This window comes from Microchirus variegatus, assembly GCF_963457635.1.
Source record: "Microchirus variegatus genome assembly, chromosome: 3".
Taxonomy (NCBI): domain Eukaryota; kingdom Metazoa; phylum Chordata; class Actinopteri; order Pleuronectiformes; family Soleidae; genus Microchirus; species Microchirus variegatus.
In genome coordinates this window covers 5,767,979-5,780,338 of record NC_139804.1, presented here as the reverse complement: position 1 = coordinate 5,780,338, position 12,360 = coordinate 5,767,979, and the positions used below count along the sequence as shown (strand labels likewise).

The window sequence follows — 12,360 nt, the reverse complement described above, 5'->3', positions numbered from 1 at the left end:
TTCTGTTTTTCTATGTTCCTCCATGACAGTAAACAAAATACACATAATATGGTCTTTAGATCATTTTTAGGTTTGGGAAACACCCATTTCTTTCATAAGTTGCTTACACATAATGGTTCAAATGTCAAATAGATTATTGAAATTATGGATAAAATAATCATTGATAATGAAATAATTGCTTTCGTAATTTATAGTTTTTGTACATTTGTTCCAAATAAGACTTGCATGGAGAAACTAAGAACAAGTTGTTCTGAAAACGCTTTGGAAGTCACTGAAAGTGAAATGAGTCGAACCAGTGGTTAAAGACACCATGAACATACAGGGGTTAACAAATGTATTAGACCACCACCATATGTTTCTGTTTTTAATGCTAATATATATATATTATTATTGTTATCCAGTTATTATTTCTCGATTAAGATGTCAAATTCTAGTTATTTGCTTGCACTCCTAAACAGAAAAAAATGTGTTGTGCTTGATTCATTTCTGATTTAATTAATAATTTGGGTACAAAAAGGTCAATTCAGGTGGTCTAATACAATTGATAAACACTGTAATATTATAACTGTACAGAAGTAATAATACAGCTAATTCAGCATGAACCCTTTTCACAGCAGATACAAACCATTAATTATGGTTCCACTCCAGTTTTAACAGTTATTTTAATAACTTTTATTGTTTGTAGGTCACTAAATACTTGACACTAGAAGCTGTAGAAGTTGTTTATGTTTAAATGATGCTGGCTAGGGTTAGGGTTGGGGTTGGGGTTGGGGTTAGGGTTAGGGTTGGGGTTAGGGTTGGTGTTATAGCATTGCTAAAACAACAAATCTAATGGTGGCCCAAAACTTTAGCACAGTATAAAGGTGAAGTCAATCAGGAAATGAGCTGCTGGACACAATGTGACATTCAAAGTTACTTGCAAATTCCCCATCGTGTGATCACGCCGTCAGATAGTGTGGCGCTCCAGTTTCGTCTCCGAGTCCACACCTTTAGCAAGCTTTTTAAAACCTGCAGCTCATGTTTACTCTGCTGTATTGGTTAACACAGCCTCCAGGGCCTTTTTTTTTTTTTTTTTTTTAACCAAACTTCAGCAAAGGCACACACTGAGCAAACATGGAGCTAAGTATTTGTGTAATTATCATGTAATCCCTCATAGATCACATTTCTTCTTCAGGTACATGTGTCTAATACTGGCTACAACTATTTAAAAACAGATGAAAACGATGTAGAAGTGGAATGAGGGTCATGTTGGCCTTCAGGAAATAAATAAATAACAAAGTGAAATATTGCTTTTGAAAAAGTGAAATATAAAAGAACAACAAAAGCAGGGTTATACGTTGATAATAAAACATAATAGTAATAATATAAATCACTAGCCTAAACACAGACGTGGTTTTAATTTCTATACATCGAGTAACTAGTGCTCTTTAACGAAATGCTATTTTCTCCTGAAGCAATGTATAAAAAGAGTTGGTGGTTTTTATCTGAAATGTCTCTTTTGGTGGCTGAAATGTGCCCCAAGACTGTAAAAAAGTGAAGAGTGAATTTCCTTTCCACATAGCAACCATAGCTGAATATCATTACCTCAGTGAGTGTTCAGAGGTAAGCCACCCCGCTGCGTATGGAGGGGTATCGGGAGGGGTTGGTGTAGATCGTTGAAGGGTGCCGCGACAGCACTGGCTGAGCTTGAGGTTGATATTGAGGTTGATATTGAGGTTGGTATTGAGGTTGCGGTTGGGGAAGTAGAACCAGCTGCTGAGGCTGGAGTGGCTGCGGAGGATAGCTCATGTAGCTGGAGTTCCTGGAGTACACGTAGCGCTCCGGCGCTTTCTCTTCGGACTGCAGGTTGCAGCAGGTGAACATGCATCCTCCGGCAAACAGGAACGCGGCGGACACCCAGCCGATGTACAGGGCCTCGCCGAGCTCCCTGCGCTGGGCGTCGATCAGCAGAGGGTTGTAGAAGTCCCTGATGATGACGTGGCCCGTCCACGACACCGGGATGAGGACGCAGACGCACGCCATGATGACCATGCTCCCGGCGATGATGAGGACCAGCCGCTTGGCTCGGTCGTTGTTCTGGATGCAGGACGTGCACTGCAGACCCAGCAGGCTGATGAGCAGGCCGAGGCCGCCCAGCGCCAGAGCGCAGCACATGAGCCCCCTCGCCGCCTGCAGGTCAGGGGGCAGAGCCAGGAGAGAGTCGTACACCTTGCACTGCATCCTGATGTCGGCCTGCCGGAAGCAATTCATCCACAGGCCCTCGTAGCGCGTCTCAAACACGATGATGTTCTCGCCGATGAAAGCCGTGACTCGCCACATGGGCATCCCCGTGCTCGCCGCCGTCCCGATCAAGCCGATCACGGTGCACAGAAGACCCACGATCTCCAGCGCTGAGTTGGCCATGGCTCTTGTTTTCCTAGTCCTCCGACCTCATTCGTATGAGACGGCGCAGGCACAGTGAGACGGTAGTTGGATGCAGTGCATTCCCTCTATGGAGCAGCTTTGCATCCAAGAGGAGGAGGAGGAGGAGGAGGAGGAGGAGCAGTGTGATGTTCTCCTGTGCTGTCTCCTCCCTGTGGACAGGACACCTGAATGGAAGGGGTGGGAATTGTTAACCTGTTGCTATGAAACAGAACCCCCCCATGACTTTGTACGCCTTTTAAACAGGAGCTGCTGTAGCCTGCCACTGTGTTTGTTCACGCGTCTCAGTTTACATTCTCAGATGTCACTTTACAAGGAACCTGGTACAAAAAAAAAAAAAGACTTGGTTTGATTTTGTGATCAAGGGAGATTTTTCATTTTTTTTAGTTTAGTGTCTCTCACCACTTGTGTTTATATATAATTTATGGTTTAGATGAAAGAATAATATCCTTCTTTGAATGAATGAATGAATGGTTTATTTCAGACTAATATACATTGAGACATTTACATGTTAATTTCAAAAATAGTGGTAAATAAAAATGTCCGAAAAAGGAGTAGGCTGAAGCCAAGGACTTATTATATCCTGTCCTTTGCAGCTTCCTGGATTTCATTCAAACAATATGAACAATATATTTATTTATATATAAAAAGGAAACAAAGATAAATGTATTTCATGTATTGCATTATATTATATAACAATAATAATACTAATATTGTAATATGGGGTCTATAGTGGTGCTATTTTAATGTTAATATAGGCTACCAACATAATTACTAAATATCTTTATCGTTTTATATTTAAACTTTTTTTTTGAAAACATAGATTGAGCTGCACATTCTTAAATCCTTATCACAGCAATTCCACAGTTTGACACCTTTCACCGAAACACAGTTTTCTTTACTTTTGGTTGTTCCCCATGTCTTTTTAAACATACCTGTGTTCCTTAGTTCAATATTTATTTTCTCTTTTACTCTTCTTAATCTTTTCTGTTATGTTCAAACGTTTCCAGTATTTTCTGGATAACAAAGTGACTGAGAAGTATTTAGGGTTAGGGTTCATATTAAATGATCTAATAATCGATCCACAAACTGAAATATGTACTGAAAACCCATGTGTTATTATTAGTATTGGATTTCCTGTTTGTGCTGTCTGCGTCTCTACTTTTCTGTGTATGTGTGACAGGAAGAAGAGGCTGGCAGTTGAAATGGCAGCATTGTGTGTCGTGGGTGCACCTGTGTCGACGGTCTGGTTCTACCAGTTCAGGCGCATTTCTGCTTGAAAAACAATGGAGTCATGACATGACTTTTATTTACACATGTAAAACTGAAACAGGGGCTGAGCAAACCTGAGCTTTAGGCCCAAAAAAAAGAACACATTTCTATTATAACAATATCCCTTTATTGTAAAACCACATTTTACCTTGCATCAAAGCTATGTACATTTACAACAACATCATAAATCATGTGGAGGTATGTTCTCTGAAAAAAAAAGGCCTATAGTGCATAATTTGTTCTCAAAGAGCATGTCAGCAGAGGCTGAAAAGGTGTCAACAAGATAACACAATTTAAATGTAGTCAAATAAAATTAAACACATGGTAATAAACTGATCACGCACTAATTTGGTTTCATCATATGACAATTCACATCTCTGCAATACACACGGCCCTCTTTGAGTAAGTGAGGGAAGATCTGGCCATTTCCAGTGACCGCCTCGGGCACATTTTTAAGAAAAAACAACTCAAAAATCGTCTCTGCGTTTGATTTTTCTCCCCGCTGACTAGTACTGACTGGGTGTATATGCTACGGATCCCGGCGGTGGCGCAGAGTAGGCCGGCCCGTAGGTGTACGCCGGCTGGTACGAGTAAGGCTGGTATGTGTACGCGGGTTGGTAAACTTCCCCGGGGTTGTACACGACCCTCTCGTCCGACTCCTGGGTGCGGGGAGCGTGGCGGCACAGCAGGATCACTCCGGCCGAGAAGAGCAACGCCGACGTCACCCAGCCGATGTACAGAGCCTCCCCGAGCTCTCGGCGCTGGGCGTCGATCAGGAGAGGGTTGTAGAAGTCCCTGATGACGACGTGGCCCGTCCAGGACACGGGGATCAGCGTCGTGACGCAGCCCATGAGGAACAGGAAGCCTCCAGCCACGAGGACGATGTGCTTGGTGCGAGCGCGATGGTCCACCACTTTGGTGCACTTCATCCCCACGGCAGAAACGATGAGGGCGAACGCCGTCAGAGCCACGGAGGCACACATCAGACCCCTGGCAGCTTGGAGGTCTGGAGGCAGGAACAGGAGGGAGTCGTACACCTTGCACTGCATCCTGATGTTGGCCTGTCTATAGCAGTTCATCCACAATCCCTCCCAGCGGGTCTCCATGACGATGATGTTCTCCTCGATAAAAGCCGTTACCTTCCACATGGGTAGTCCAGTCACGGCTGCCACGCCGATAAGTCCAATGAAACCGATGACGAGGGCGACCACCTCGCAACAGATGGCGTCCCGCCGCTTTCTCTTCTCGATCCGCTGTTTCTCCTCGTAAACAGAATCCGAGTACTCTTGGTAGTCGGTGTAGGCTTTGCCTTGTTTCTCGTCGTAGTAAGAGCCGCCGATGTAAGACTGAGGCGGCTTGGTGTAGCCACTGTAAGCGGTGTAAGAGGCCATCGTGGCTTTTTCTCTGCTGCGCCCTCGCAGCTGCAGGGGAAAACAAATCTGAGAACAGGAGTCAAGACGAGGAACTTATACACCCACAGATATGCTAACGCAATGCAATGCAGCCGTACTGGTTAAGCTGCTTCACAAGCCATCAGATAAATGGGGACACACCAAAAGAGGTGCTGCTTGTTTTGAATACGAATGCAACGACTTGGTTTGGAGATTGATCAGAAACTGAATTAAATCAGAGTTTCATCTCTTTTTTTTTTTTTTAGCTACACGACAACTTTTCAAATCGTCAGCTGAATTTGTTCACAGACACTTGACACTTAGTTTAATTGATAAAATAAAGGTTTTTTTAAATTTATTTTATTTAAATAGAAGAGACAGACCATGGGTTTTACTCAATATATTTGTATTTCGTGTCAGCAGTATTGTGTAGGGAAAAAGGAAAACCTGACCTCCATTTTAAAGACTTAAAATAAAGTTCCCTTTATATGTATGTGTTCAAATATGTATTAAGGTTGTGTCTCTCCCAGACCGAAACATGATCACATGATCACATGATCGCAGATGTCTGTCTGTCTTCTCCTTTAAATGTAAACAGAGCAGGTAAAAAGGTGTTAGGCACAGAAACGTGAGGAGGATTAGTTTCGTTGTCCATTTGCCAGCAGTTCTCACCCTGTCCTGCCACAATGAAGTCTCCCTGCTCTCTGGAGGGAGTGTATGCTGTCTTACTAGATATTTTAACTTCAGTTAGCGTTCTATGTGTATACAACATACAATATTTTATTTTATTTATTTGTTTATTTAACAGGGACAATGCACGGCTCTCAGCCTTACCAGAATTAGCTACTAGCTAAATTTCATCTGTAGTCCCTGGGCAGGGAAAAAAAAACAAACAAACAAAATATAAATCTAACAAAGACTAGCATATACAAACAACAACGATACCGCAGTTTCACACAAAACACAGTACAACACAACACAACACAACAAAAATAAAATCACAATGTCAAAACACAATAAAACCGTGTTAAGATACATCACTAAAAAGATTACAAAATCGTGAGTTATTGTTTGAATTTATGGTTCGTGGGTGAATAATTGAGTAGATTTAAGCCATGATTTTATCTTAAATTTAAAACTAGTAAACTTTAAAAAATGTATGTAGTTGTACATATTCACATATCCAAGTACACTTGGTAATTTCTTTAAAGTTCAGTTCAAGAGTTGTGGTGCAATAAGAGACACAAAGGGCAATCAACGTTTTTATGCACATACGATCATACAGAATTTGCAACCAATCGTATATTGTTACCTTCCTGAGGCAATAAACTTTTGGCAAAAAATGTTGTTTACACATATTCGTGATGCTTATGAAAGCTTGAGGGTGCTCTGTCCCGGTGGACGCTGCTCCCGTCACGAACGTCCCCCAACTCGGCGGCGTACGGAGCAGCGTAGGCTTCGTCCTCCTCCTCCTTTGCTCTGCGTCTGCAGAAACTGAGCAGAATGAGAACCGCGGCGATCAGCAGGACGCCAGACGTGGCCCAGCCTACGTACAGCGAGCTCCCCAGCTCCCTTTTCCGAGCGTCGGCCACCTGCGGGTTGTAGAAGTTGCGGATGACGGTGTGGGCCACCCAGCAGACGGGGATGAGCGTGCTCAGACAGGACAGCAGGAACAAGCACCCCCCTACCGCCAGCGTGATGGTCTTGCACTTTGTGCTGTCGCCGCCAAACTTGATCCTCCGGGTCCCGCATCCGGTGACGAATAAGGCGATGACAGCCAGGATTACGGCGACGCACATGAGCCCTCGGGCTGCCTGCAGCTCGGGCGGGAGGATGAGCAACGAGTCGTACACCTTGCACTGCATCCTGATGTCGGCCTGTCTCCAGCAGTTCATCCACAGGCCCTCCCACAGCTCCTCCATGACGATGAGATTGGCACCGATGAAGGCGGACACCCTCCACATGGGCATGGCGGTGACGGCGATGGTCCCGGCCAGGCCGACGAAGCCCAGGACCAGGGCTAAAATCTCGAGCTTCCCTCGCATTGGCGCGCAAATGTTTCGTCTCCCCGTCTGGCTGCTGCTGGCGAACCAAAGGCTGCTATGCGGGACTGTGAATCTGTGCCATCGCTCAACATGTAATGTCATCATACCTGTTTGAGTGAACTTGACCTTAGTTTCCAGTCCTCGTAAATGCCTCCAACACTTTGTCATTAGTTTCGACCTCATACTCATCGAGTCTTGGCAGTTCCTTTGTGACGTGAAGGGTTAAATCAGCTGTTCTCTACAGCTTAACTCATTTATTAGACCACCACCCAAAGATACAGCTGCCCTCGATTAACAGCACTTGTAATTATTAGGGATGTGAATCTTTGGGTGGCTCACGATTCGATTAAATTTTTAGGGTCATGATAAAAATCGATTTTCGATTCGATTCATACGATTCTCGATTCAAAAATGTATTCAATGCTTAAGTGTGTTAAAGTTGAAGTAAGTAGTTTATAGTGCCATCTAGAGGAGAGGCTGAAATTTACAACAAAGAACTGCTCCTCCGCTCACCCCCTCCCTTACCTGAGCGCTACGGTATCCGCAGCTGGTCAAATGTCGTCCTCGTTGTCTTTCTCCGTACGAAGCGGAGAGAGTGGAGGCGGGACTTCCGCTACAAGTTAAGAGACGCTTGATTTGTTCTCTCGCGTTTGTCCTTACAGGCTCCCGTAGAAACATGGCGTCTCGCTGCTAACAGTGACAATGCAACCGTGGCCCGCGACCATGTTATTTTACATGACTTTTTGAAACACTACAAAAATGAAACAAAAACTATTATACAGCGACTAGACAATGCAGGAGCACATAATATGTATAAAAAAGTGGATTTTGGGTCATATAAACCCATAAATACTACACAGTGTCCCTTTAAGGCAAATTATGGCGTCAAAACAATACAGTTTGTATAAGATAATGTGATGATGTGATCACACAAAGGCAAACTTAAGACAAAAGTTAACATTTATTCATTCAAAACAAATAAAAACTTACTTACTGTACAAAAAAAGTAGACTAGCTGCCCTTTTTCTCTCAGAAGTTACAAAAACAAACTGTACACAAGTAACACAAACTGGTGTTTTGTGTGGTTTTTCAAAATAGAAACTTGAAAAAAAAAAGTTTTTCTTTAATTTTTTTTTTTTTTTATCGATTTTTGAACTTTATGAATCGATTCAGAATCGTGGATGATTAGAATCGCGATTCCTATGTGAATCGATTGTTTCCCCCACCCCTAGTAATTACCAACAGTATTATTGACCTCCACCAGGAGTTTGTTTTTTTATTTATTTGTCTGTTAGTGACCAACATAATTCAAAAAGTCCCGTATGGATTTGGATGAAATTTTCAGGAAATGTCCGCAATGGGACCAGGGACAAGTGATTAAATTTCGGGCGTGATCCGTACATCCTGCGCGCCGGCAGGGTCTATTTTATAGGCACCGGGCTGCCTTGGCGGAAGGTCTCCGCTCACCGGGTGCTTTTCCAGTTATTATTTCCTGATTGAGATGTCAACATATAGTTATTTACTTGTGTATTTGTGTATAAAAAGGTGAATTCAGTTTATTATTTGCCAAATAAATAACATAAAATATTCACGTTGGTGACTTTTTATGACAGGTGGTCTAATACATTTGTTAAAGCACTGTACGTTCATTGTTCTTCAGAAGAGGAACATGACCAAACGCAATGAAATAGAAAGTCTGTCATAGATTTGTCAACAAAGCTGGAAAATTAACACAGTTTATGGTTTTCAAACCGTCATGAATAATGACTGCTATGATTGATTTTACTTCAGCTAAGATTCTGAAAACAGGAGCCACTCCTTGTATTCAGACTCGCTCTCGTCGGTCGGTCGGTCCAGGGAAAGTAACAACACCCTGTTGGTCAACCTGTTTCTGGGAAGAAGAAGAAGAGAGAGACAGAAAGGAATGAGAGAGAGAGAGAGAGAGAGAGAGCTAGAGAGGTGATTGAACAGGAACAGAAACTGTTGAACCTGTTGAACCGGTCTGACGACTGATACTCTCGTCACATCCTGAGCTGCTTTAAATGTAAACAGACTACATCATCATCATACTGTGACTGTGACGTGTTGCAAATATGTGTTTTGGTTTGAGATCAATTCAAATTCTCTTTAAATATGATGCTAATAAGCCTAAAATACGAAGGCGGAGTAACTGAAATACCCAGTAAAGTGCACGTTTAATAGCACGGGAAGTGGATGTGCTGCTAAAACGGTGCAAAGTCTGCCCCCTGCTGTACACACGTGTGATTACACACTCCTTTGTTGCCAAAGTTTTTAGGTTTTTTTTGTAAAACTAAATTGTACAGTATGTAATCCCATCCTTTGTCTAACTTAAATGTCAAAGATCTTGGGTAAGATTTGTTTTGTTTTAGTAATTAGTCCTTAAACATAATTCAAATGATTTAAAAAAACACACAAAATTAAATTAAATTATTATTATTATTATTATTATTATTATTATTATTAAGGTTTATTTAGATAGGGACAGATACAAAAACATAGACAAGTTTGAACAGCCATCTGATGCATGCATCATAGTGTTTTTAGCTAAAGCTAATTCACAACACTTGTCCCCAGTAGGGCAAATGTTGTTTTATTACGAAATAACTTCATAGGTTTTTCCTTTTTTGTTTTCTGAGCTGAGGATTTTTCAGATAACATTAAGGCATGAATAGAAATTAGAGGAACCTTCAGTCTGAGGCCCTGGTGGTGGAGGAGGAGGAGGAGGTGATTGACAAAGTGCCCTGAGACATAAAAGAGGTTAGATTGGTTTTGTGTGAAGCAGACATTGCAGTGTCTGCGAGACATGTGGAGCCCCACGGTGCTAATGCTGCTGCTGCTGCTGCTTGGAAATGCTAATGATTTGGTCTTTTCCCTCAAGGGGGAATTGGGAGTGGAAGACCACTAATGTAAGAAAAGGGCTGTAGTAATAAGAATAGGACAAATAATGGTGCATTCTGGATTTAACACTGTTTTTCTTTTTTTTGCGCTGAGCATTAAAAAAAACAGATTTTCACATAAACAGTACGTATAAGATTTAAAAGTGATAAAAATGCATCTTTCTGAGATTCTCACATAGCTATCCATGTCAGTCAGACAGCTGCTGGGTTTTTTTTTATTCCTGGACTAATCTTAACACGAAACCTGAAAAAACATCAGTGTTCGTCAACACCCCTGTCCGAAACATCCGGCAGTGTTTTAAACACAAAAACATCCTGTAGCTCAGGGGTCTCAAAGTGGCGGCCCGGGGGCCAAATGCGGCCCCCAAATAAATTTCATGTGGCCCAACAATTAATATACATTTATAATGAGTTTAGAGCGGAAAAAAGATTAATCAATTAAGTGATTATTAATTCATAATCGGTTAATCGGTTTGAAGCTTTTTCATGATTAAAACAAGAGTTCTGATTGTTTTAGCTTCTTAAATGTGAATATTTTCTTCGTTTTTTTTGCTCCACATAACAAAGAAATCATTAAAACTGAATAATTTTGGTTTGTGGACAAAACAAAACATTTGAAAACGTCATAATTTCCAGGTTTGACAAACACCGATCAACGTTTTCTGACTGAATATGTTTATATTGTCAACTTTTGTTTGTTCCATATCAAAACAGTCCTTTTAATGTGAAATATCGTCAGAAATAGTACTATTTCCATGTCTATTTCTCAAAAAGTTTTTTTTTTTTTACTTCCCCTTTCCCTGACTGACCAATCTAGACACTCAGTGGCCCCCAGGTCATTTGAGTTTGAGACCCCTGCTGTAGCTGTAGTGTTTGTCAAAACCTGGAAATGATGATGTTCATGAACGTCTTGTTTTGTCCACAAACCAAAATGATTCAGTTTTAATGATTTCTTTGTTATGTGGAGCAAAGAAACGAAGAAAATATACACATTTAAGAAGCTAAAACTATCAGAAATCTTGTTTTAATCATGAAAAAAGCTTAAGGATCCATACCCATCTCTACCAATTGTCCATCCATCCATTATCTAGCGCGCCACAAAAACTAATACTTTACTTCAAAGAAAAGGGGTCTTGAACTACAAAGTAGGAAACAACTGTATTTATTGTGATATCAATACATTTTTCTCTCTATATATACACACAGTAATAAAAATGCAGTCTTAGTCGCACAATGAGTCGTTTACAAGTATGACTTTCTCTCTCTCTTTACACGTCTTTCCCCTTTGATTGCTTGAGCACATTTGGACGTTCTTTGTGGGGTAAAAAAAAAAAAAAAAAAAAAAAAACGTGTTTTTCTGACAAATAAATGTACATATGAATAAATATTTTCTTTAAAAAAAATCCATTAGCAGGGAACAATTGTTCTGAAAATAAACACAGGACTATCTTTTATTTAATTTCTTTAAAGTAACCGATGTGCAAATTCTCTACGACGACAGAGTTGTGCGCACGTCACGCGAAATGTGAATGAAAATACAATTCTTTTCAAATACTGTAGAGTGGAAAAAAAATGGCTTCACAGTAAATGTCATGAAACAGCAAACGCAGATTCAAGTAAAACAGGATTATGTTAAGTTAAGACAAATTAAAAAGTCCCCTTTGCCTTTGCGACAAGGGGCGTCTATTACGCAACTTCACCATCATTATTATTATTCTCATATTTAACAGGAAAACACCTTTAAAAGATAAGTCTGTAAAACAAAAGCTCATAATCATATAATACATAATACGGAGAGCGTTCCCCCCCAAAAAAACACAGTATCAGTATATCCAGGTGAAAATGTACAAGTAAAGTAAACAACGGCACAACTGTCCCTTTAAATTATGTATCCTATTTATTTAAGGGCAAATCGGCCCTTAACTATTATAATAATAATAATAATAATAATATCTCTGAGTCACACAGACAAAAACAGTATTAATCTTACAATACCCAGATTTGGCAACAGCAGGCAGGACTACAGGATGCTGCCCCCAAATGTGCAAACCATGCCGATCAAAGCCACTGATTAAAGTCCATGATTGTACCTTTAGTTCATCTCTCAACGCTTTTACACTTCACCTGTGTGTGTGTGTGTGTAACAGCGTTTGATTTCGAGTCCCTGTATCGCTCCATAGCTCGCGAACTTTACCTGTACCAAAATGCAGCCGTCAAAACGTAAAGGTAACGGTAAGGGAAGGATAGTTAGTCGTCTACTAGCTTTTTGACATAATGCGTCAATGCTCATGCATTGTTGGTGAAGGCCGATCT

General features: G+C 41.1%; 2 protein-coding genes across 2 annotated transcripts; both read right to left on the bottom strand.

Moving 5' to 3' along the window:
- Window positions 1-1,596: 1,596 nt before the first annotated feature.
- LOC310924724 (claudin-8-like) lies at window positions 1,597-2,403 on the bottom strand (the record flags this gene model as incomplete). The annotated part of the gene is made up of 1 exon (XM_083886537.1): window positions 1,597-2,403. One exon carries the CDS (start codon window positions 2,401-2,403, stop codon window positions 1,597-1,599), a length of 807 nt encoding a protein of 268 aa, XP_083742663.1.
- Window positions 2,404-4,199: 1,796 nt separating this feature from the next.
- Window positions 4,200-7,129, bottom strand: LOC310924626 (uncharacterized protein; the record flags this gene model as incomplete). The annotated part of the gene is made up of 2 exons (XM_083886414.1): window positions 4,200-5,114; window positions 6,506-7,129. 2 exons carry the CDS (start codon window positions 7,127-7,129, stop codon window positions 4,200-4,202), a joined length of 1,539 nt encoding a protein of 512 aa, XP_083742540.1.
- Window positions 7,130-12,360: the final 5,231 nt, after the last annotated feature.